Here is a 26764-nt window from a genome sequence, read left to right on the forward strand (position 1 = left end):
GGTGTTTGTTGTTTTTTTTGGATTTGAATTCCCTTTCATTATTGGCACCTAGAGATTTCTCCTTTATTCTTATGAACCCAGTAATTCATTTTTGATCCTTTGATACATTGTGTTCAAAATTCTCATGCCACTGTATTTTTTTCTGGCTTCTATGGAATTCCATTAAATTGGCGGAAGCAAGAGAGAACCACCTGTCACAATTCTCCCGACCTCATGACCTGCCAACACCTGCAGCTGTGTCTGTGCCCTTTGTCCCAGCCCCACCTGAGGTGACATCTATTTTTGTCCTCTGGCCACATTCTGGTCTGCTCCAAACCACTGCATTGAATTAGGCCATGCCCACTCACATCCCAAAATACCACTTGAGACGGGCATGGAGCCTGGGAAGATAAAGCGGGTAGATGAGAACGAGTTCCCTTAGAGACACGGCTTAGATTTATTCATAGGCCAGGATACAATATTTTTAATTTTGAATCAGTCCCCAAACCAAGCATACCTATTCTGAAGACATACCACACACATCCACATCACAAGATACCCCTTCTATCCAGGGACGGTCACAGCAAAAGGAGAAGGTGGGTGCCCAGGCCAGAGAAGACTGGAGCTGCCTTCATGTGTCCTGAGAGTGGCAAAGAAGACACCAAAGAGACAACTCATGAACAAGGGGCTTTCCATCCATTACCTGTGTCTCCATACTCTCCAAAGATGTTGATGAAGACATCAGCATCCGTCCCTGCACCAATGACATCTCCGGTGTACACCTTAACCTCGTATTTGTTACCTGGGAACAAGGACAGAGACAATGTCAGCTCACTGGGGTCCTAAGGAGAGAACAGAGTCCACCAAAGTAGCTATCACACCACCCATATCCCCCTTCAGTGGAGAGCGGTCACCATTAGTTTCAGTAACAGCAAGAGAGCAAAACACCTGACACTGGCTCCAGTTGGCCATCACTAGTATTTAAGAGTATGGAGTCAACATAGTGTACGCTTCAAACTGGTACAGTGCTATGTGTCAGTTAGGTCTCAGTGAAGCTGGAGAGAGTGAAGGAAAATTCAGTGGTTGTTGCTAAAATTGGAGGTGGGGGTGGGGTATGGGGGCATCTACTTTTGTCCACTAGCATATTGTCTCAGCCCCAGTCCAAGTTCCTGCCCTATGCCCTGTACCAGCATTTCTCTCCTGGATTCTGACAGGCCTCTCACAGCTCCCTGCATCTAATTTACTTCCCATAACATGTCCCCCACACATCAGCACAATGCAAAAATTCACTGGGAAAACTCAAATTTCTATACAAATTGTCAAGGCTATAATGACTAAGGAAGCCTGAGGCCCCTCTGTAGCTAGCAAAGGTATGTGTTGGGTCGTCTTGTTAAAGGCCTGTATCCACTGAGGTATCTTTGCTCGGGGTACTAGCAGCCTTCTCTGTAACCCCACTACCTCAGCCTTGACAGCGATCTCACAGGGGATCAAAGGAAACTGGACCACAGTGTCTCTCTCTCTCTCTCTCTCTCTCTCTCTCTCTCACTTTCTTTCCTTTTGGGGGGGTAAATGGTTGGGGTTATTGTGTGTTCAGGAAAGAAAACTCCTCTAGATTTTTGGGGTGCCAACAATTCCAAGAACTGAGGTGACTATCCCCTGCCCCCTCCCAGCAACAGATTTTCATTTCTGTGTGGTGGAAACCTTTGTTCAGGTGTCTTGTGCCCAGTTTGTGAATCTGACAAAAAATGAAATTGTTTGAGTTGAGATCCCTTGGCCCAGTCCCTTGTTCCACCTCTTCCCTGAAGCCCTCCCTGATGGCCAATCTCTAGAGGTCTTTCTTCTCTGCACTCAGGCTGTCTTCTCTGCATCCATGATTTACAAGTTTCACCCTCTCCTGCCTTGCACATTGGTTATGTCCTGAAGTTGAGGCTTCTAAATTCCTCAAGAACATAAAAGAGGGCTAGCAGAAAGGCTTCTTCTCTTACCATAAGCCTCTAGTATGGTGCTGGGCACCAAATATATTGGAATGAGAAATTAACAGGGAGCCAGGCAGTGGCACACCTGGTTAAGTGTACGTGGTGTACATGTGGGAGGACTTGCACAAGGACCAGGGTTCGAGCCCCCACTCCCTACCTACAGCAAGAACACTTTGTAAGTTCACAAACAGTGAAGCAGAGCTGCAGGTATCTCTCTTTCTCTCTCCCTCTCTATCTCCCCTTCCCTTCTCAACTTCTCCTTGTCCTATCCAACAAAAAAGGGGAAAAAAAGCTTCAAAAAAAGAAAGAAGGAGTCTAGGTAGTAGCGCAGAGGGTTAAGCACACATGGCGCAAAGCACAAGGGCTGGCATCAGGATCCTGGTTCGAGTCCCCAGCTCCCCACTTGAAGGCGGGTTTCCACTTCACAAGTGGTAAAGCAGGTTTTCAGGTGTCTATCTTTCTCTCCTCTCTGTCTTTCCCTCCTTTCTTGATTTTTCTCTATCCTATCCAACAATAACAACAACAAGGGCAACAAAAATAGGAAAAAATGGCCTCCAGGAGCAATGGATTTGCAGTGCAGGCACCAAGCCCCAGCAATAACCCTAGGGGCAGAAAAAAAGAGGGAAAAAAAGAAAGGAAGGAAGGAAGGAAGAAAGAAAGAGAGAGAGAGGGAGAAAGAAAAAATAATGGATTTTCTGAAAGCGAAGTTCCAAGGAAGTTGTTCAAAACAAAGCACTAAAGTTGGGGAAATTTTTAAAAAATCCCAATTTCAAGAGCCAGTCCTGACCCCCAGAAACTGAAACTTTGACCCCAAAGGACAGGGTGCCCAGAGTGGAAACTGATGAAATAGTTTAAGCAAAAGACTGTCACTTTCAGCCTTCTGTTTGCTGAGACTGGCTCTTTATTTTTTTAATTTATTTTAAATCCCATTTTTCCCCCCTTTTGTTGCCCTTGTTGTTTATCATCATTGTTGCTGTTATTTTTGTTGTTGTTATTGCTGTCGCTGTTGGATAAGACAGAGAGAAATGGAGAGAGGAGGGGAAGACAGAGAGGGGGAGAGAAAGATAGACACCTGCAGACCTGCTTCACCGCCTGTGAAGTAAACCCCCTGCAGGTTGGGAGACTGGGGCTCAAGCCAGGATCCTTAGGCCGGTCCTTATGCTTTGCGCCATGTGCGCTTAACCCGCTGCACCACCGCCTGGCTCTCACAGGCTCTTTATTTTTAATTAAGAAATGGTGAATGTGTTAAACCTTAATTTGCAAATAAAGGGGTAACAGTCAGAAATCCCCACTCCCACCGCTTCCTCCAAAAAGCAGAGTTAGAACCTGTGACCGACCGTCAGCAGGAAATGCACACAAAGTCCACCAGGATGGAGAAGGCCACATCCTGGAAGAACAGGTCCTCCTCTCCCTGAAATCACCTCCTGGTTCCCATCCCTCCTCCCACTGTAAGAAGGTCCCTAAGCAGAGGAACAGGCAGCCAGGAGGTGGTTCAGCCCTTGAGTGTTGTCCTTACAACCATCAAGTCCCAGGTTTGCTACCAAGACAGCATGTGCCTAAGTGCTGCTCGGCTTCCCCTCCCCTCCCCTCCCCTCCCCTCCCCTCCCCTCCCCTCCCTTCTGCTCCTTTCCCAGTCTCTTTACCCCTCCCTTCCCCTCTCCTCTTCTTTCCCTCCTCTCCTCTTCCCCCCTCCCCTCTCTTCTCCCTTCCTTTCTTTCCTCACCTCCTCTCCCTTCTTCTCCTACCCTAGCCTCTTCTCCCCTCCCCTCCTCTCTCCTCATCTTCTCTCTTTCTACCACTAACAAACACAAAACCATTTTTAGCAAAAACAAAGGAACAGTAGGTGTTAAGCAGGATTCTTGCCTCCGTTGCCTTTAAACTGCAATGAGGACCTTTCTCTTCCTACAGAATCTGGTGTGACCGTGTTTGACTTTTTGTGGAGCTGAGAGTGGGCCCACATGGTGCAGAATATCGCAGCTTCTGAGGGATTCTTGGAGCAATTTTTATACCTGGTTGTTTTGGGGTTTGTTTTTGCATATGCAGCAGGAAGTGCAATTGCTGAGTCATAAATCAGCTCCATGTTGACTATACTGAACAGAGATTGTATCACTTCACACTATACCAAGGAGACAAGGGTTCAACCCCTCAACACCTCACCCAGACTTGTAGGGTTTGGTTGTGGTTTCCTGTTTGTTAGTTTACAGATGTTATTAGTAGGTGCTTCAGGGACAGCTCTTACCATGATCAGTGGTATTTCCCACCCAGCTACTCTCAAAGATTAGTCTCTGACCTCCGGATAGCTCTCACCCAGAGAGCACAGTGTCTAACTTCCTCAACCTCACTGGGGGAGACCATCAAGTGAGAGGGAAAAAAAACCTTCTAAAATGTATTCCCAGCTGAAGGTCCTAGCAGGTCCACTCCTGCTTTACCACAAAGACCCTCTGGACAGGACAGTCAGAGCCTTCAGAAGAAACTGGACACAGACAGTCCAGGGGCCCAAAGGCTGGGGTTCAAAGGCTAGGGCTCAAATATTAGGCCCAAAGGCTGGGCCCAAAGACTGGGGCCCAGAAGCAGGGGCCCAAACATTGGGGCCCAAAGGTAGGGGCTCAAAGGCTGGGTCCCAATAGCAGTGAGACTGAGGAAGTTAGACACTATGCTCTCTGAGTGAAAACTGTCAGGAGTCACTTTGAGGGTGACTGGGCAAGACATATTGTTGATCACAGTGTGAGCAGTGTCCCCACATCCCCTAATAACATCTGTAAACTAACAAACAGAAAAGAAAACAACAAAACCCCAGCAGTGTGCTCTCTGCCAGGTGCAACACTGCCCAGTCTCCCAAAACCATAGATTTTAGTCCACAACCTTTAACTTTTTTTAAAGTAGCCTTTTTAAATGTTTTTATTTATTTTGGATAGAGACAGAAAATGAGAGGGACAGAGGAGGTAGAGAGAAAGAAAGACACCTGCAGCCCTGCTTCATCTCTGAGCAGGTGAATCCCCTTGCCTGAGGCCTTGGGTTCTATCCCAGCACCTCACGAGGACCCCAGGCACAGCATGAAGGCACTCCAGGGGGATGGATGCCGGAACACTGCTGGCTGCCTCCTCCTTTCCTCCCTGTCTGCTCTTTCTCTCCCACTCTGCCACTCTGTTTAATGACATCCAATAAAACACTGGATGGGGAAGCCATCATGAAGAATATAGAAAGGAGAGACCCAGGTTGGGGCTTCCTAAAAGGGGAAGATGACAGCACTGGTTTGCAAGCTTGAGCATCATATCCTCAGTGCATCACTTGACTCAGCAAAGGGCAGAAAGGTCAAGCTGGAAGGTAGGCCAGCCCCAGGGGCCGTCGTCTTGCTGAGCATGGGAGAGATAGGGCCTACAGTAAGACATGGGAAGTGTTGCCCCAAGCAGCTCTGGGGTTAGACCCTGGTTTACCCACAAGGAACATTGTTTGCAGTAGTACTCCCCAACACTTCATCTCCACTATTCCAACCTTTGGGTCCATGATTCTTCAACAATTTGTTTGGCTTCATATGTTAACTCTCTTTTCAGCCACCAGGTTCCAGATGCCATCAGGATGCCGGCCAGGCTTCCCTGGACTGAAGACCCCACCAATGTGTCCTGGAGCTCCGCTTCCCCAGTTACCCACCCTACTAGGGAAAGAGAGAGGCAGACTGGGAGTATGGACCAGTCAACGCCCATGGTCAGTGGGGAAGCAATTACAGAAGCCAGACCTTCCACCTTCTGCAACCCACAACGACCCTGGGTCCATGCTCCCAGAGGGATAGAGAATGGGAAAGCTATTGGAGAGGGGATGGGATATGGAGATTGGGTGGCGGGAATTGTGGGGAGTTGTATCCCCCATCCTATGATTTTGTTAATGTCTCCTTTCTTAAATAAATTTTTAAAAATGTATTAAAATATTTTTAAAAAAATCACCCAGACCTGTTCACTCACCCATCCAGGCCTCTGCAAATCTGGAGGCTGGATCCCTTGCTGGAGACACTATGCTGCCCTCTGCTGGACAGTGGTCATAATAGGCTGCAAATTCAGCAGCCTCTGTGAGGAGGAAGGCATCTGCATGGCCTCACTTGTGCAGTGTTCGACCTGCCCTTTCTGGTAGCAGGTTCTTTCCACTAATGGTCAACTCAGAGAAGCCAGACTAATTTCAGCTGTGATCTGAGCAGCTTGCAAGCAGGGCAGCCTGGGAGGTGACGCAGTGGATAAAGCAATGGACTCTCAGCATGAGGTCCTGAGTTTCATCCCCAGCAACACATGTGCCTGAGTGATGCAGTAGTTATCTCTCTCCTCTCCTTTCTTGCATTAATAAATGAATAAATAAATAAATAAATAAATAAATATATTTTAAATGTGGTCTGGGAGGTGGCGCAATGGATAAATATATTTTAGATGGAATTATTTAGGGAGGTAGCACAGTGGTTATACAGTAGGGCCTTTGTGCCAGACGCACCAAATCCCCAGAAACAGAGCTTAGCTGTGCTCTGGTTGAAAAAAAAGAAGAGAAGAGAAGAGAAGAGGAAAGAAAAGGAGAGAAAATACAGGGAAAGAAAGGATAGGAAGAAGGAAGGAAGGAAGGAAGGAAGGGAGGGAGGAAAGAAGGAAGGAAGGAGTGCAGGGAGGGAGGGAGGGAAAGAAGGAGGAAAGAAGGGAGAAAAGAAGAAGCAGTCAGAGAGACAGTCCAGAGACTAAGCTGATCCCTTGGTGTCCTGCAAAACTGGACAAAACTGAGCCGGACCCCTGTGGGTGGGACAGTCTTGGCCCCAAGGCACAGGGCTGCCTGGGTCCTTCTGGCCCTGCCCAAGGGAGACAGGGTCTTGCCTCACCCTTTTCCCTCTGCAGCCCGCATAGCAGAGGCACAAGGCTGCTTCCAGACAGGAAGCCTGCCCCCCGCAGGCCAGCTGGAAGCTGCCTACGTGGGCTTCCAGAAAAGGAGGCACTGGCGGCCCAGCTGCCTCCTGCCTGGTGCGCCAGCCGCCCCCACAGCCTCCCCTGCTCTGTCTGGCACAGGCAGCTCACACAGTGGCAGGACACAGCTCCAAGGAGAGACCCTGGAGGAGACTCAGCCCACAGAAACTGGTACTCCAGGTCCCCTGCCCCATGGACACTGAGCTGGGTGGTATTCCTGATGACAGGAGTCAAGCAAATGCTTCACTTCCCTTCCCCTCCCTTCCTCTCCCCTCGTCTCCCCTCTTCTTTCCTCTCCTCTCTTTCCCTCTCCTTTCCCTTTTTCTTTTTCTTTTCCTTCTTCTCCTTCTCCTCCTCCCCCTCCCCTCCCCCTCCCCTCCTCCTCCTCCTCCTCCTCCTCCTCCTCCTCCTCCTTCTTCTTTCTTTTGCTACCAGGGTTTTCTCTGGGGCTCAATGCCTGCACAATGAATCCACTGCTCCTGGTGGCCATTTCTTTTTCCTTTCTTTTTGTTGATAGAGACAGAGAGAAATTGAGAGGCAAAGAGGAGATGAAGAGAGAAAGAGAGGCCTGCAGCCCTGCTTTACCACTTGTGAAGCTCCCATGCCCCCTTCCCTGGCTGCCTCCCGCAGGTGGGGACCAGTTCCCTGCACTTGGTAGTGTGTGCTTTGCCAGGTGGGTCATCACTCAGCCCCTCTTCTCTTCTTGTCCTCATTTTCTTCCTCCTCCCACCCCTCCATGGCACCAGGAACCTCACTGTCGTTCTTTCAGCCCACTCCCAGGTTGCCTTGCCCCAGAGAGAGAGGGAAGAGAGAGGCCCTACAGCACCAGAGCTCCCCAACCCTGCAGTGGCTCTCCCGAGTGGTGCCAGGGCTTGACAAGGCGCATGCTTCACCAGATGAGCTATCTTCAGGAAAGACCCCTCAGTCCTGCCTCTGCCCAGTTCACCCAGGAAGAGGCCCTCCCACACCCACAGTGACTTGACACCTCAAGGCGCTCATGTGTCCCAGACACCGAGGGAACGGAGTCACTCAGGATCTGGGAGTCTCCGGGCTGCTGGCTGACCTGGTGGAGCTCTCATGGTGAGGGTGCGGCACCCATAGCCCAGCTGCTGTCATTGTGCCTTTGTCTCTGCACCACGAGGCTCTCTGGCGGCTCCATGCTGTCTGCCCTAGTGCACTAGCCACACGCCCCCTTTCTGGCCCGCCTCTTCCTCAGATGCACCCTGGGCACCGTGCCCAGCCTGGGCCTGCACCTGCACAGCTGGAGCAGGGCAATGGCCATTGTGCAGCATGGCAGGGACCACAAAGCAAGTGCAGCCCAGTCACCAGGAAAAAAGCAGTTGGGGTGAAGACAGCAGTTGTGCTGGAGGGACACACTGCCACTGTCACTGGGTCCCCTGCCTATACCATCATGGGCAGAGTGGTGGCTCACAGTTGCCACACACAAGGATCAGGGTTCAAGCCTGGAGTTGCCACCCGCAGGAGGAAGTTTTAGTAGTGCTCATGTCTCTCTCTCCCCTGTATTTCCCCCTTCCTTCTCGATTTCTGTCTATTTGAAATAATCACTTAAAAGAACAGAACAGAAAGCACTGTTCATCTTTCCCCACAGCCTTGTTCTCCCTGAAGCCACTGCTTCTTCCTGGGGCTCTCTTCCCTCTGTCAGCCAGCAGCTTGGCCCTTTTGGAGGACAGCACAGAGCTGGCTGCAGCCCACGTTTGCTATCAGCCCACTGAGGAAGTCTAGGCACTCCTTAGGAGAAGCCCAGGAAGAGGGTCCCACCCTGCAGCCAGGGGCTCCCAGCAGGTCCAAAGGCTGGGGTCTGTTGGCAGCACGGTGAGCTGTGGTGCTAGATTCTGACAGTCCCCAGACCGGCGGGGACTCAGCTCTTGGCTGCAGAGCCCTGTCTCACTGCCAAGTTGGCAGCACTCTCTCCAAGCAACGTGATGTGGGCTCAGTACTCATTTAAGCCACGTGACTATCGCCATGTTTTGGGGGTGGGCGGGCTGGTGGGATGGCACTGTGCTGGGGACAGTCACTTGGCCAGAAGGCAGGATGTGACATCCTGCATCAGCAGCAAGAAGGCCAGGCAGGATCTGCCCTGCACGAGCCTTGCCCGAGTCACACAACATGTGACAGTACCCCACCACGTTCCTTCACAACGCATTGGGTCGCTCCAATTCACACGGAGGCCATGCTGTCCCATCCTGCCTGGTCTAACAGGCATGTCCCCATCCTGCGGACTGTTCCCTCAATCCCCTTTGGCCTCGTGGTATGTCCTGAGCTCTGTGGGACTGGAAAGGGGCAGGCAGCCCTGCATTTCAGCCCATGCAACTCTGTCGCATGCCTGCCAAGTACATCTGGGCACCCTTCTCATGACTGTCACACCAGAATGATAGCATCCAAGGAAGAGAGCAGACCAGTGGGCAGCAGGCTCCTGGAGCCTGGCAACAGAGATGGAGTGGTGCTTACCTGGTGGAGGACCTGGGGAAGCCAGCACTGCAAGGAACCTTAAGAGCATTCCAAACGCCTCTCCTTTTATTGTGATTATTGTCACCAGATTAATTGCTGGGTCTCAGTGCCTGTACTATGAATCCACTCCCAGTGGCCACTTTTCCTCTATATTTTCTTGCTTATTTAATTTGATAGCACAGAGCGAAATTGAGCAGGGATGAGGTACTAGAGAAGGAGAAATGGAGAGAGAGACACCTGCAGGCCTGCTTAACTGCTCCTGAAGCACCTCCCACAAGTAGGGGAGGTGGGGCTGGGGGCCTGAACTCAGCATGGTAACATGTGCATTCAACCAGATGTGCCCACTGTGCCCCACACATGCCTGTTCTAAGGAGCATCTCGTCTTCTCTGTAGATTTAGCACATAGGGCTGCAGCCAGCTTCACACTACGCTGCAAGGACGCTGAGGGGCTGGCTGTTGGAGGCAAGTTTGGGTAACAGTAAGCCCTGCCTCCTAGGGTGCTATGGGTTTCCTACATTACTTTCTTTCACTCTTGTACTTTTTTCTTTCCTGAGGGCTTAGTGGGTTACAGTCCAGCTGTTGCCGTATGGGTTTAATTTCTCGTTTCCCAGTAATAGGTGTCTGCAAAATATTCTTACCCCCAACTTAGGTCCTTTTCCACCATCCTGCACCTGGGCCACATAACCTGTCCCCCATCTTCTTCCCTCCTTCTTCCCCAGAATCTTTCGCTTCGATGCAGCACATAAAGGAATACTTCTCAGCTGTAAAAATGATGATGTCTGTCCCTACTGCAGGAGGAAGGCTTCACAAGTGGTGAAGATGGGCGGCAGGTGTCTCTTTCTCTACCTCCTCTTCCCTTTTATTTCTGTCTCTATCCCATAAATAAATAAATAAATAAATAAATAAATAAAACTTTAAAAAAACAATAAGTAAAAGAATGATGAAGTCCTCTCCTTCACCTCATCTTGGGAGGAACTCAAAGGGGTCATGTTAAGCAAGCTCAGCCAGAATGAGAAGGATAAACACTGAATGATCTCACTCATAAGCGGAACTTAAGAAACAAGGACAGAAAGAGAAAATGCAAAGCAAAGCGTGGTGCTGTGGATTTTTAAATGGGGTGTATGGTGTGCACACAAAGCCTCAGGCTTCAGCCCTAGGTCACATAGTTAGTAGGTGGCTCTGTTGGGTCTATATGACTTGAGATAGGTCAGAACCATGGCGCCCTGCATCCTCCATAGACTGTGTACTTTGCCCAGCTGTATCCCTGTGAGACTGTGAGCATCTTGGGTGAATGAGCATGCCCCTTCCTCAGACCCAGTCTCTCCAACCAGCTCAGAAAGGCTTTATCGACGGTACCTGCTGATCACAGTGATGCTTAGGCTGGAGGCCTGGGAGATGGTGAATAGGTTTTGCCCAGGGGCTGCCACCATGTGGGTGTGTTATTGCAGCTCCTCTGTTCTTCTAGTTTCTAGGTTGCAAGAGGGTGAATCACCAAACAGAGTGAAAGAAACTCTCCAGGAAGGAAGTAGGAGAGTGCCAAGAGGCAGAGAGTGGGAGGGAAAAGTGCTCAGCTCGGGCACAAGCTACACAACTGAGGCTGAATTCTCAGGGGATAATTAATGCAAACTGGCTGAGAAAGTGTTCACCAGCCTGTCACGGGTGCGAGAAGGTGCTAGGACCCCTGACACCCACGGTCAGAGGGAGAGAAGCAAGAAGGTGCTTGCTGACTCCCTGCACATCTGTCTGAGGTGCTCAGCCAGGAGAGATGATGTCTACCTGGACCACTCACTAAGGTGTGGGGAAGCCAGCCAGGACTGGGACATCTCATGTGGGGGTGAAGCAGGAGAACTCAGGTCTATGCATCAGCCTTGATATTCTCGGCTAAGAGTGGTATTGCTGGGTCATAAGGTAATTCCATTTTTATTTATTTAAGGACTCTCCATACACTCTTCCAAAGGGGCCTCACCAGTTTGCACTCCCACCAACAGTGAAGCAGAGTTCCCTTTGCTCTACAATCTCTCCAACACCTGCCATTTCCTGGTTTGTTGATGAAAGCCCTTCTCTCAGGTGTGAGACGGTATCTCAGTATAGTTTGAATTTGCATTTCTCCAATGATGAGTGAAGTGGAGCATTTCTTCATGTGTCTGTGGGCCATATGTATCTCTTCTTTAGAAAACTGCCTATTTAGTTCTTTGGCCCACTTTTTTTATTGGGTTATTTTTTTGCTACTTTTATAGAACTGTATCAACTCTGTATAGATGTTTGATATCAGTCGCTTGTCTGATGTGTGATATGCAAATATCTTCTCCCATTTACTCAGCTGCCTGGTTATCCTTGTGTAGTTTGCTTTTGATGTGTAGAAGCTACTAGTGCCCTGTTCAGCTCTGGCTTATGGTGGTGTGAGGGACTGAACCTGAGACTTTGGAGCCTCAGGCATGGGAGTGTTTTTGCATAACCATTATGCTGTCTACCCCCACCCGCCCTGTAGAGGCTTTCTTGTTCCATTTATTTTCTTTTGTTTTCATCTCCTATGTCCAGGGGATTGAGTCTCCAAATCTTTAATGTGAAGGTCCTGTGAAGTTTCACTGATATTTTCTTCTATAAATTTTAGAGTTTCTGGTATAATATCTAGATCCTTGATCCATTTTGATCTTACTGTGGTTTGTGGTGTTAGGTGATAATCTAGTTTCTGTCCAATTTTTCCTGCACCATCTGTCAAAGAGGCCTTCTTTACCCACTGAATGGTTTTGGCCCCTTTATCATATATTTGGTGGCTATATAGTGTGGGCTCATTTCTAGGCTTTTGATGCTGTTCCACTGACCCAAGTGTCCATTACCATGCTCTTTTGAGTACTATCATTTTACCATACAATAGTATCAACTGAAAAACCAATATGTAATGATGCTAGGGGGGAAAGCTCCTAGATTCATTGCATCTAGAGTCCTACCTGTGTTTCTCTCTCTCTCTCTCTCTTTTTTAAATATTTATTTACTGAGTTCCTTTTGTTGCCCTTGTTGTTTTATTGTTGTAGTTGTTGTTGTTACTGATGTCGTCGTTGGATAGGACAGACAGAAATGGAGAGAGGAGGGGAAGACAAAGAGAGGGAGAGAAAGATAGACACCTGCAGACCTGCTTCACCATTTGTGAAGTGACTCCCCTGCAGGTGGGGGACCGGGGCTCAAACAGGGATCTTTAGGCCGGTCCTTGCACTTTGCACCACCTGCGCTTAACCCACTGTGCTACCGCCCAATTCCCCAACCTGTGGTTCTCTTAACAGGTCAAAACGAATGATTATTTGGGTCATATGTGATGTGCCCACCCCTGGCCTAACAGGGGATCTATGAAACACCAATAAAAAGGATGAAGAAGGGGCTCAGACATACACACACTCTCTCTCTCACACACACACATAGACAAACACATATCCACACACATTCACACACACACACACATACACACACACTCACACTCTCACACACACACTCACTCAAAGAAACTCTCACACATACACACTCACATACTCACACTACATATGAGCAGTAAATTCAAAAGCTACAGCTTTGCCAGAGAGAGGACATTGGAAAGCCTCCTTATCTGTCCAGCTAGAACTTAAATGGCCCTATCTAGGTTGGCAGAGAAAAGAAAAAGGAGTCATTTTACATACAGGTGGTGGGTCCAAGAGCCAACAGGTTCTTTCTAGAGTAATCTGGGCTTGCCCATGAGAATCTTTACCCACATGCCTTCCATCTGATTTAGAAATCCAGAGAAACAGAGAAACTGTTACCATAAGCAGCTTCGCTAACGAACTGAAGGTGGGGCAGCCAGTAAAGTGCACATTACCATGCACTAGGACCTGGTACAAGTCCTGGTAACCTGGGGGTTTCACCAGCAGCAGATCCCTCTCTCTCTCTCTCTCTCTCTCTTTCTCCCTATCTCCTCCCTCTCTGCCTGTTTCTCATTGCCTCCATCATAATGACATTAAATTTAAAAAAATGGCCACTGGGAGCAGTGGACTCATTATACAGGCACCAAGCTCCAGTGATAACCCTGGTGGAGAAAGGGGAGGGCAGGAGAAAAGAGGAGGAAAGGGAATAGGTAGGGGAGTGGAGGGGAGAGAAGGATGAGTCAGAGACAGCAAGATGGAATTCTGGGAGTTGCAGCTGCTGAAACTCAGCATGCCTGGCTGTAGTTTGCCCTCCTTGATGAGTTTGCTTTTTCTTTTATTTTTTAGTGCTTTCACAGCTCACCTTTTTGGGCATCAGAAGGCAGGTGGGGGAGAGGAAGACCAGGAAAGCTGTCTTTGCACTCAGATGAGGCTCTTGCTACATGCCCATTTGGTAGAGATTTGAAAACACAGGTACCTGGGCCGCCCCACTTCCCCGAAGCAACAAGAAGACCTGGAGGGGTAGCCGGGGCAGGTGGCTCTGGGGATCCCAGCCCCACAACACCAGCTGCCATCACTGACCTCTGGGCACATCCATGGGGCTGAAGCTGGCCAGAAGGTCACGGCACCACTGGCGGTCACCCTCCACCTTGCTCAGCCAGTTGTTGCAGTTGAAGTAGTAGCGCAGGTGCGGCCGCTTCATGTCCGTCACGATCACACGGTCCAGGTACCAGCTGGCGTTCAAGCCTGTGTTGTCATGCTCGATCCTGGGGCAGGAGCAGGAGTGCATGAAGGTGACGTCCTCCATGCTAGAGCACCCCAGCGTTTCTGTCCTTTCGGACTATTATTGCACCCAAACCTCCTCTGTGAAAGGAGGACATCTCAGGGCCAGGCAGTGAAACACCTGGGTGAGTGCATGTGTTACAAAGAGCAAAACTTCATAAGCAGTGAAACTTCATAAGCAGTGAGCCCCACCTGCAGGTGTCTCTGTCTCTCTTTCTCTCTGTCTCCATCCTATAAATAATTTTAAAATGGGGATATCTTGTGAGATGGATATGCTTATTAATGAACTGCTTTGCCTGCAAGGGGACTCTGCCTACAGGGTCCCCAAAGTGGCCAGGAGGCCTCTTCCTCCCTGACACCCAGACCCCCACTAATCTCCTGGTCCCCTCACCCAGGGCCCCTGTGGCCTTCGAGTGGTTGTTCTCACACAGAAGTCTCAAAAAGAACTGCAGATTCATATCACGATGTCATTTTAGCTTCTTCCTTCATGCACTGGGGACAGGGGTCAGACTTGAATGCACACAGACAAGCAGTGTGTACTATCCAAGAGAGCTATTTCACCAGCCTGAAGGCACATTTTACTTTTATTTGTTATTTTATTGCCACCAAGATTATTGCTGGATTGTATTGGATTGTGCTGGATTGCTTGCACAATGAATACAATCTCTCTTTCTCATAAATAAATATATATATATCTGCTTGTGGGAACCAGGGTTTTTGAACCTGGGTCCTTGCACATGATAATGTGGGATTTAGTGGCTTTGCTATGTATGACTCAGCCCCCCAAAGTCATATTTTAAATGGAGGTAGTCAAATTAATTTTAACATCACATTGCATTGGGTCATTTATCATTTCAATGTATGTTTATGAAAAATTAAATAGCTGGAAACCAGCTGGGACCACAATAAGGCAAGACTAGAACGACTTCAGGAACCCACCAAACCACCAGTGAGTGAAAACACGTGTGGCTCGTGGACAGGGAGGAGCCTAAGGAGAGATTGAGCGGCTGGTAACAGTCCGGCAGTTTACCAGTTGAGGCACTACCTCCAATCTCCTTTACCAACAAAAAGACTGCTGAAGGGAGGAGAGAACTCCCTTAAGACTCACCAAATGCAACTGTGAGTCTCCATTTCTACTGCCCTCAGAGGCTGGAGCAGCAGGGGGGAGGCCCTGTGCTAATATCTGGGAACAGAGAACTGACCAGGAAACTCAGGAGAAGAGCTACACCTTGGTGGCCAAGCAGGGTGCTGTGTGGTGGAAGCCTTTCCACATTGTTCTTCTGATGAGAACGTGGTGAATAATTGCCTCAGAACCTACAGACTATAAATGGGACTTGTTTAGAAATTCATAGGGCCCAGAAGTGCTGCTCAGCTTGGCAAAGAAGCTGAATTGAGCCTGGAGCTTTGGATCCTTGGGGTGTGAGAGTCTCTTTTCATAACCACTGTGCTCTCTCTCCCCCACCCTGCTTTATCTCTTGGTCAGGAGTGAGTGATTAAGCTAAGAAGCCTATTTATAGTTTAAAAGCCCTCAGGGTTCCATAGCTTACAGGGAAGAAAAAGAACAAAAGAGGCTTTTAATAGCCACTGTGCTCCAACTCAAGGATTGAAATAATATTGAAACAACAGTTAATTTCCACAACTGCGAACTCTTTAAGTACCTTACTTAGACACAAGTCAATCTAAGCAACAGTGATCAGTAATTTGAAAAGTACTGAGAGAGGGACCACATAACATACTATTAAAAAATGGTTAAACCAACAAGAAGAAATATTGGAGAAATGAACCAGGAAAAGAGTCCAGCTAAAAGCCCCCCAAAGGTTGAACCAAGAAGTAGTGAGGTCAACATCCAAATGCTTGCTAAGGAAATAGTCACAGGAGTGAGTAAATAGTTTGAAAGAACTGTCAACAGAAATGCAGAAACAACAAATGAAACTCTGGAAGAAAAAAAATAATTATCTCAAGGTTATTAGAGACCTGAAAGTTGAAATAGCTGAGCTGAGAACACAACTAGCTGAACAAGCTAAAACAGTATCAGAACAGGGTAACAAAATAGATGAACTACAGAAAACAGTACAAGGGAGAGAGAATAGGATAAATGAGGCTGAAGACAGAATTAGCAAGATCGAGGACAAATTAGAGACAACTAAAAAAGAAGTAAGAGCTCTCAAAAAGAGATTAAGAGATACTAAAAACAACAACAGAGACATATGGAATGACTTCAAAAGAAATAATATATGCATTATTGGTTTACCAGAGGAAGAAAGCATTCTTCAGGGGAGACCCCTCACAGAATGGGAAAAGATCTTTACATGTCATACATCAGACAAGAATTTAATAACCAAAATATATAAAGAGCTTGCCAAACTCAACAACAAGAAAACAAATAACCCCACCCAAAAATGGGGAGAGGACATGGATATAATATTCACCACAGAAGAGATCCAAAAGGCCAACAAACATGAAAAAATGCTCCAAGGCTTTGATTGTCAGAGAAATGCAAATAAAGACAACAACAAGATACCTCTTCACTCCTGTGAGAATGTCATACACCAGAAACGGTAGCAGCAACAAATGTTGGAGAGGTTGTGAGGTTAAAGGAACCTTCCTGCACTGCTGGTGGGAATGTCAATTGGCCCAGCCCCTGTGGAGAGCAGTCTGGAGAACTCTCAGAAGGCTAGAAATGGACCTACCCTATGACCCTGCAATTCCTCTCCTGGGGATATATCCTAAGGAACCCAACACACCCATCCAAAAAGATCTGTGTATACCTATGTTCTTAGTAGAACAACTTGGAATAACCAAAACCTGGAAGCAACCCAGGTGTCCAACAACAGATGAGTGGCTGAGCAAGTTGTGGTCTATATACACAATGGAATAGTACTCAGCTATTAAAAACGGTTACTTCACCATTTACAGCTCATCTTGGATGAATCTTGACAAATCTTGTTAAGTTAAATAAGTCAGAAACAGAAGAATGAATATGGGATGATCTCACTCTCAGACAGAAGTTGAAAAACAAGATCAGAAGAGCAAACACAAGTAGAACCTGAACTGGAGTTGGTGTGTTGCATCAAAGTAAAAGACTCTGGGGTGGATGGGGGGGGAGAGTACAGGTCCAAAAAGGATGACAGAGGACCTAGTGGAGGTTGTATTGTGATGTAGAAAACTGAGAAATGTTATTCATGTACAAACTGTACATGAATGTTTTACATGTTTACTGTACAATGTTTACTGTACAATGTTTTACATTCAACTGTACTTACAGTTGAATGTAAAACATTAATCCCCCAATAAAGAAATTTTAAAAAAGAAAAATTAAACAGCTAATAATTTTCATCTTGTTCTTTTTTTTTAATCTTGTACTAATTTTTAGAACAGGTGTGGTTTCACCAACATAGTCTCAGTTTGGACTGCCCACAGTTCAAGGGCTCAGTGGCCACACAGGGCTGTCATCCTGGGTGGGGACAGATCCAGACTCTACACACTCTGGTTCCCAAATCTTCTCCCACTAACTGAATCCCCCCTCATTCTTGGGAGTGTCTGCTTTGAGATTCATTTTCTTTGCTAAAACTTGCCCTCAGGAAGGCCTAACCTTATAGCGAGTACCTCACCCTGACCTAGCACCCTGACACCTTACCCTGTCACACCCTAACAGACAGCACCCAGCACACACCCAGCTGGCACGGGCAGGGAAAGGAACCCAGTGCAGACTGGGAGGCCTGCCTGTACCTAGCCCCACCCTAAGAAGGACCACTGACCACCTCCCTGCATGATTCTCCCTTTCCCTTCTCTGCTCATCACCAAACAGTCAGTGCCAGCACCTGCACATGGCCACAGCCTCTGCAGTCGCTGGTGCAGGCACTGCCTCTCTGAGCTGGGACATGAGGGCTGTAGCAAGGCAGCTCTGACTACATCCAGGCTCTGAGTGAGTGCAGCAGGCCACAGGTGACTTTGACACTGACACCTGCATTAGAAGTTGAGTGGAGTAGGAGCTTTGGAGCTGAGGCAGAAAGCAGAAACTGGTTCAGCAACCAGGCTGCTGTTTTCAGGATGAATGGCTGAGACATGCCCATCTAACACCCTCACAAAGCTCCCCTGAGGAGGCCAGGGTTAAGTCATGTGTTTTCACAAGTGAGGATGAGGGTTCGAGCCCATCTGCAGGGAGAATCTTCACAAGTGGTGAAGCAAGTACTTCGGGTTTCTCTCTCTCTCTGTCTTTCTCCCTTTCTATCTCCCTCTCTCCTCTTAATTTCTCTCTGTCCCATCAAATGAAGTAGCAATAGATGCGAGTGTGACTTAGAAAGGAATGAAGGCAGGATTATAGAAGTGGATAAAAATGAGCAGAAAGATTATCTATACATATATGCATATGTGGTGTGTGTGTGTGTGTGTGTGTCAAATCACATCTCTGACCTTGGGAGAACTATGTCAGTTTCTGCTGGAAGGGGAGGGGGACACAGAACTCTGGTGACTGGAGTAGTGTGGAATTATACTCCTACCATCTTACAATTTTGTAATAACTATTAAATCACTAGTTTAAAAAAAGCTTACCAGAGAGAGGAGTGACACTGCCGCCCAGGGGCCTCAGGTGACATTGCTTAGCCCTTCTGACCCTCACAGAAGCCTCACTGTGCACCCTCGTTGCTCAAATAGCTTGGCATCATTGTTACAGAAGGGGAAGCCGAAGCTTGGAGAGGAAGGCTGTGTAATGGCCACAGCTAGTAAGCAGTGGGGTGGAAATGTGGACGAGAGAGAACTGGACTCAAGAGTCTACTAAGCAACAGAGTCTACTAAGGAACAGCACTCCCTTATTCAGGGCCTATATCCCAAAGTTATGAAAATATCTCAAGTTATCTAAACCCAAAGAAGTGAATCACTAAGCAACCTTCCAGTGACTCACTTGGTTGAGTGCACCTGTTACAATGCACACGGACCCAGGTTCAAGCCTCAGGTCCCCACTGCAGAGGGGAAGATTAATGAGTACTGGAGCAGTGCTATAGGTCTTTCTTTCTCTCTCCCTATCCCCCTCTTCCCTCTCACTTTCTGCTCTGTCAAAAAGGGAAAGTATAGCCACACGAGGGGTAGAGAGTGCAGGCACCAAGCTCCAGCAATAACCCTAGTGGCATAAAAAATAGTGAATCTCTAGCAGCCAAGGAGATGGCACAGTGGGTAAAGCATTAGACTCTCAAGCATGAGGTCCTAAATTCAATACCTGGCATTGCATGTGCTGACGTGAAGCTCTGGTCCCTGTTCCCACCCTTCCCCTTCACCTTCTCACACATGCAAATAAATAAATCTTTGAAGAAGAAGAAGGAGGAGGAGGAGGAGGAGGAGGAGGAGGAGGAGGAGGAGGAGAAGGAGAAGGAGAAGGAGAAGGAGAAGGAGAAGGAGAAGGAGAAGGAGAAGGAGAAGGAGAAGGAGAAGGAGAAGGAGAAGGAGAAGGAGAAGGAGAAGGAGAAGGAGAAGGAGAAGAACCAGACTGTGGTGCACCTAGTTGAGTACACATGCTGCAATGCACAGGGACCTGGGTTCACACCTCAGTCCCAGTCTGCAGAGGAGAAACTTCCCAAGTGGTGAAGCAGTGCTGTAGAGGTCTCTCTATATATGTATCTCTCTCTACCTCCTCTGCCCTCTTGATTTCTCTATGTTTTTATCCAATAAATGAAATCTTTTTCTAAAAGAAGTAACTCTCCAGAGGGCAATGTTAAGATGCCAGCACACAGGCTCCTCCAAAGACAACAGGACAACAGAACATTCCTACCCCAGGAAGCCATGGCCACCCACAGGGCCAGGGGCCGGACTCTCACCTGATCTTGTAGATAAGGCCCACGTTGTTGGTCCTCACCCGGAACACATCCACATTGGCTTTCTCAAAGGCAGACTCGCTCCTGCAATGGACACGTGCCCCATTAGCTGGGCTTCACGCTGGGCTCTCAGGCCCAGGAGGAGAACCAAGGGCTGGCATCCCCCTTCTTCCTCCACCATCCCAGTCCTGGCAGCAGTTGGTCCTGCTCAGACCTTGTTTGGGATGCAGAGGGCAAGGACACTGTCACTCACATTTCGTCCAGCCCTTGGCCGTGTCACTTAGCAGCCGGGGGGGGGGGGGGGTGGTGGTGGAGGTGGGGTGGGGTCTACTACAAACATCTCTGCTAGAGGGTGGCAGAGTTGGGATAAGAACCTGGCTCTGCAAAGTTCTGCTCCAAGACACTGTGGCTGCTCTGGGCTGGGACCATGGAGGAGGAAGGAGGGCTGAGTTGGCATCCTTGGGTCTAGGGCCCCCCGGACTTTCTCCTTGCTCATATGGGATGAATCACAATGGCAGCCCCAGTAGACGCAGACTTGGGTGGGGGTGCAGGGTCCTGCCACTCCAACAAGAAGTGAAACATGCAACCTGAAGCAGCAGCCAGGGAAGGCAGCCGGCGAGGGAGACACAGCCGGCCTCCTGCTGGCCTGTGAGAAGCAGGCTCATCCAGGTGGTCTGCAGTGAGCAGGGCAGACCCAGACCAGCCCGGGTTCTCAGCTCACCACATCTTCGCGGCTCTCGAGGCCTCATGAGCAGAAGCCTGACTCTCACGTGGACGTCCACTCTGTCCTTTGTGTGGCTGGGACACCAGGCAGTGGAACCCAGGCCCCAGGAAGCTCTTCCTTCGTCAGTGCTCACAGCCAGGGCCTCAGCACATGCACACAGTCCACAGAGAAAACCATGTGTTTACTGGCCACTAGATTGTTCCAACACAGAAAGGGAGGGGACGGTCTTTTCCCCAAGGCCGTGGGCTCAGGCTCTTCCAGCAGCAGCAGCAGGCTTCCAGCCTCAACAGACTCAGCTGTGATCCTGAAAACAGACCCACTTTGCCCCGGACAGAGTCCTGAAGGTCAGTATCTCACAAGACCTGGATCCGAGGCCCCTAGAACAGAGCTCGTGAGATCGGGTAGAAGCGTGCAAAGCTCTCTTCTCACATCAAAAGGTGCTGTGGACACAGAGTATGCAAAGTGATGGGGCTTTCTGGTTTCACAGGAAGGACAGAAAGATCTGAGTCCTGGACTTGCTATGGATGCCTGAGACTTGGGTGGGGAACCCCCTGAGAAGGGAGCTCTAGATAAGGCAAGGCAACATGGGCTGACCTATCCTTAGCTAAGTAAAGAGAGTGGCATCTAGTGTTTAACAAGAGCCGAATATTAAAGCTATGTTACAAGGACCCTAGATTTCTAGTTTCATGAACAAAAGGAGAAATGGAGGGTCTGCAGCAGTACCTCCTTGGCCATAGAATAGTGCGGGGAAAGCAGAGAAGGAAGCTCTCAGGGCCACGCAGTGGCACACCTAGCTGAGCACACACGCTACCATGTGCAGGGACCTGGGTTCAAACCCCAGACCTCACCTGCAAGGGGAAGCTTCATGAGCAGTGAAGCAGTGCTACAGGTGTATCTGTCTCTCTTCCTCTCTATTTTCTCCTTCCCCCTCAATTTTTCTCTGTCCTATCAAAAATAAGCAAAGGAAAAAACAATGCCTGCTGGGAGTGGTGGATTTGTCATGCAGGCACTAAACTCCAGCAATAGCTCTGGTGGCGATAAAAATAGAAAAGAAAAAAGAAACAAGCTCTCCAGTCATGGAAAGAAAAAAAATGTGTGAAAGAATATTAAATGCATTTAGTTGAAAGAAAATGTTAAAGAAGTTTACGACTATTTGCCATTCTCGGGAAAGCAAAATCATAGAGACTTTAAAAAAAAAATCAGGGATGAGGGTAGATAGCACAATGGTTATGCTGAGGCTCCAAGGTCCCAGGTTCAATTTCCCACACCATCATAAGCCAAAGCTGAGCAGTGCTCTGGTATAAATAAATAAATAAATAAATAAATAAATCAGTGGTTGCCTGGGTTTAGTGGAGAAAAAGCTTGAGCAGGCCAGGAGTCGGGTGGTAGTGCAGTGGGTTAAGCACTGGTGGTGCAAAGCCCAAGGACCGGTGTAAGGATACCTGCAGGGGAGTCACTTCACAATTGGTGAAGCAGGTCTGCAGGTGTCTGTCTTTCTCTCCCGCTCTCTGTCTTCCCCTCCTCTCTCCATTTCTCTCTGTCCTATCCAACAACAATGACATCAATAACACCAGTAATTACAACAAGGGCAACAAAAGGGAATAAATAAATATTTTAAGAAAAAAAAAGCTTAAGCTGGGCATATTTCTAGGATGCTGATACTGTCCTGGTTGGATATAATGTTGAGAACAGGCCGTAAGCACAGACCCCAGAGTGAATAACACCAAAGGGACTGTGAACTGTGAATGACCCAGCTCAACATTCCAACAAGTGTGTCGCACTCAGAGTGACATAATGATGGGAAAGGCGGGAGAAGGGTGCTCCTCTATTGCTCTGAAAGCATGTTGGCATGGTACTAAGCTGTCTCTCCTCTCCGGACCTCTCTGTCCCTTTCTGTCTCTCTCCCCTCCCCCACCCTGTTTCAATCTGTAAAAAGAGTCATCTGGGAATCCTACGTGGGCTTAAAAAAAGAAAGAAAGAAAGAAAAAGAGGAGTACTTGCAAAACAGCTCATGTTCCACCATGCACGGGGTCCAGGTCTGAGCCCAGCCCTCACTGCATTGGAGAAAGCTTCAGTGCTGTGGTGTCTCCCTCTCTGTCTCTGTCTTTCTCTATCTGAAAAAAGCCAACCCAAACGTGGTCGACAAAACAGCTCGCTGGGTCAGTGCACTGCTCTTCCTTGTGCATAACCCAGGCTCACACTCAGCCCCCACCACACTGAAGAAACATCACTGCTGTGGCCTCTCTCCCTCTCGCCTCTCTCCTTCTCTACTTCTATATAAAAATAAAATAAAAATCCAACCCTAAGCAGCAAAGCCCTAGTGATGACAACAATTAAATAAAATAAGTAAAATTGAATAAAACAAAATTAAATAGGAAAAGGAAAGGCTTCCAGAGGCAGACCGAATATATAGGCTCTCCTCTTTCCAGGAGAAGCTAAAAGAATCTCAAACCAGTCCCCAAACCATCTGGCTTGGGGTCAGATTCTGAAGGTCCCATTCACACAAGTCACAGTGTCTGAATAGCCACGGTGCCCTGGCCACAGGAAACATGCAAACACGAATTCCTTCTTGCTTCCTGGTGGAGGCTCCGGCTGATCGGCAGACAAAAGTGACTGCCTTGCACTGCCGCTGCCTGAGCTGCATCCAGTGGAGCCCCCACCAGAAGCCCCACAGCCCCCACACCCCCCACAAGGCATTTTAGCACCAGCGGGCAGGGCCAGCAGGCTAGAATGCCAGGCATCCTCAGACACTCTCAGAAGGCCAACAGGCACAGGAGAACCGCGTTCCAGCACATACGTGAGATCCCATCCTTTTGCCATATTATGGACACCTGACCCCAAGCCAGGGTGGGCTTGGGTCCCAGGGAAGGAGACTCAGAAGATGAAGGGTACCCCCACCCCCAGGAGTCACTGCTCAACTGGATGAAGACCAGGGTGGAGGTCAGAGAGTAGGAGAGTGGACGTGGATGTGGACCTGTCACTCTCTGCTGCCCAAGATGTGGCCTGTCTTGAGAGGAATCTGGCCTGAGGCCACAGAAGAGAGAGTGGTCAGCACTCTGACATCAGGCACCAGGGCTTATCCTCAACATCTGGTTTGTGTTAGAGGAAGTACTCCAGAGAGGAGAGGGAGTGAGGTCTCAGGAGGCTGGAGAGTGAGCAGGGAAGGGAGGAGAGACAGATGGGCTGAGACAGACACACAGAGGCTTGTGCCCCAGGATGGGACACAGGAGAAAACGCTGGGCTCGCAAGCAGGAGACCTTGGGTTCAGTCCTTGGCACCCTGTGTGTTCTTGTTCAGAATGGTGTTCTTATTCTCTCTCCCTCTCTTTAATAAATAAACTTAGAAAGAAAGAAAGAGAAAAAGAAAAGTAGAAAAAGGAAGGAAGGAAGGAAGGAAGAAGAAGGAAAGAAGAAAGAAAGAGGAAGGAAGGAGTTGGGTGGTGGCATCTGGTTGATCACACATGTTACAGTGCTCAAGGACCCAGGTTCAAGCCCCTCATCCCCACCTGCAGGGGAAAACGTCATGAATGGTGAAGCAGGGACGCAGGGGTCTTTCTGTCTCTCTCTCTCCCTCTCTATCTCTCCTCCCCTCTCAAGTTCTCTCTGTCCTAGCAAATAAATAAGTAAAAAAATAAAATTAAAAAGAAAGTTGGAGACTTGATTTTAAGATTGAGTCCACCAGGAGTCAGGAGATAGCTCGCCTGGTAGAATGTATGGTGGGCAGAGACCCAGGTCTGGTCCCCGGCACCACATAGACATCATACAAGGAAACAAGGAAAGCTCCACGAATGGTGGAGCAGCACTGTAATGTCTCTCTCTATGTGTGTCTCCTTCTACCTTGCTCTATGTGAAATCAAAAAGGAGAGAACATTCCAAGAACAGTGAAATCATGTCCATGAGACCCTGTGCTGCTGGGAGGAGGATGGGTTACAACTGACTAAGATCCTTGACACTGCTGCCATGACAGTGGTCTGTGTCTCCAGCCGGTCATAAAGTCTGTTACAGCGATGTTCTAGCAGTCTGTGCACGTGGAGTGAAGGAAGGAGGGCAGGAGAGAGGGAAGGAAGGGAAGAAGGGAGGGAGGAAGGGAGGAGGGAAAGAATAAAATGAAAGAATGGAAAAAGTAAGAAATGAAAAGAGGAAGGAAAGGAAAGGAAGAAAAAAAGAAAGAAGGAAGGAAGGAAGGTAAAAAAAAAGCGAGAAAGAAAAGGAGGGAAGGAGGAGGAAGAATGAGGCCAGTATAAAGACTGGGCACAAAGCAAGGGGCTTGGACCCAGTTGACACCTAGATGGCAGTGCCAGGAGATTAGAGGTCAGCAGGCACCCTGAGCAGGGTCCAGACGTGAGTGGGTATGAAGGCTGGACTCATGGCACCCACATCTACAGCACCTGGGACCCTCTGACCACCTACATCTGAGCTACACCTGTAATTCCTCAAAGCAACGCTCACTCCCCTTCCAGACCCAGGCCTCTACCTCGACAGCCCCTTGGGTAGCCAGTGGCTCTGTGGCAGCTCCCTTCAGAGACATGCTCTGCCCTCGCACCTGCTTCCCCACTTACCTGCTCTCACATCCCAGTGAGCGATCCTTGGCCTCCTGCCAGGGGCCCCTCTGCTGATAATTCATCAGGCCTCTGTGGCCTGGCCCTGCCTAGGTGCCCCTGCCCCCCTCCCAGCCCTGCCAGCCCCTCACTCCCTCCATGTGTTAGCATTAAAGCTGTTGAGGCTCCTGTTTAGACATGAATAGATTATGGGCATTGGGTCAGATCTCTGGGGTAAACAGTTAATGGCATTTATATACTTCCCTCAAGTTTAGGAGCTACTCTATGCCCTAATCCAACTTCCTAGCCCTATTCTCAACTCTGACACCATTTTCCCAGATAAAACATTTAGTCCATCTGCATGTTAGTTATCAGGATCAGGTAACAATTATGGAAAGTCGTGGGCAGTCTTGGAACATACCTAAAACAGACTCCCTAGCTTCTTCCTACCTGAAGAGCCATAGTTTTATCTGCTCTATTCTTACCTTTGGGTTCCCAATTATTAAACGGTTTGTTCTGCTTTATATCCTAATGCTTTTCAGCCACCAAGTTGCAAATGCTACCATGACACCAACTTGACTTCCCTGGGCAGACGACCTCACCACTGTGTCCAGGAACCTCACCTCCCCAGAGCCCTACCCCACTAGAGAAAGATAGAAACAGGCTGGGGGTGTGGATCCACCTGCCAACATCCATGTCCAGTGGAGAAGCAATTACAAAAGCCATAACTCCCACCTTCTGCACCCCATAAAGATCTTTGGTCCATACTCCCAGAGGGATTAAAGAATAGGGAAGATTCCAATCAAAGGGATGGGACATGGAACTCTAGTAGTGGGAACTTTGTGGAATTATACCTATCATCTTATAGTCTTATTAATCATTATTAAATCACAAATAAAAATTTTAAAAAACAAAAGCTGTTCCTACTCTCACCTTCATCTGAGTCCTTCATCCACCACCCAAGGCCTGGATTCCCTCTGAAGACTTGCTGTCCCTTTGATGCTACCTACATTCATTGTCTGCAACAAACAGGGCAGGTACTGGGGCACAAGACAAAGCCCTTTCTCCTCCAGCCACTTACAACCTCTCCACAACTCCTTCCCCTCAGCCCCCACCACCTCTCCACACCTCCTTCTCCTCAGCCCCCACCACCTCTCCACACCTCCTTCTCCTCAGCCCCCACCACCTCTCCACACCTCCTTCTCCTCAGGTCCCACCATCTCTCCACACCTTCTTCTCCTCAGCTCCCACCACCTCTCCACACCTCCTTCTCCTCAGGTCCCACCACCTCTCCACACCTCCTTCTCCTTTAGCCCAAAACCACCTCTTCATACCTCTTCCTCAGCCCAAAACAACCTCTCCACACCCCCTTCTTCTCAACCCCCTACCACCTGTCTACACCTCCTTCTCCTCAGCCCTCACCATCTCTCTACACCCCTTTCTCCTAGCTCCCCAACCTCTCCACATGTTCCCTCTGCAGCCACTCGGGCCAGTTGACTGATGCTGCAAACTCCTTGCACCCCCTTCTAGGTGCTATACAGTCCCCCTCACCCCATCGCGTCTGGGCCAGACTATTGTCCTGCTGCCTAGCCTGAGAAGGCATGCCGCCTGCCCGTCAGAGTAGTCAGGTGCTGGCATGGCTATTGCGTGGACAGGCTGAGAAGCCGCCAATGGTCTCCCACC

At 48.8% G+C, this 26764-nt stretch overlaps 1 protein-coding gene across 1 annotated transcript in view; it reads right to left on the bottom strand.

Annotated features, from left to right (window-relative positions):
* LOXHD1 (lipoxygenase homology PLAT domains 1) overlaps positions 1 to 26764 on the bottom strand; it is a 118120-nt gene that overhangs the window by 84015 nt on the left and 7341 nt on the right. Inside the window, exons 3-6 of the mRNA XM_060172330.1 lie at positions 19824 to 19904; positions 13816 to 14000; positions 683 to 781; positions 348 to 380 (exon numbers count right to left, since the gene is read on the bottom strand). Of these exons, the coding sequence (XP_060028313.1) occupies positions 348 to 380; positions 683 to 781; positions 13816 to 14000; positions 19824 to 19904 (398 nt within the window). The remainder of the gene's footprint in view (positions 1 to 347; positions 381 to 682; positions 782 to 13815; positions 14001 to 19823; positions 19905 to 26764) is intronic.

The sequence above is a fragment of the Erinaceus europaeus genome, chromosome 15 (assembly GCF_950295315.1).
Source record: "Erinaceus europaeus chromosome 15, mEriEur2.1, whole genome shotgun sequence".
Lineage (NCBI taxonomy): Eukaryota > Metazoa > Chordata > Mammalia > Eulipotyphla > Erinaceidae > Erinaceus > Erinaceus europaeus.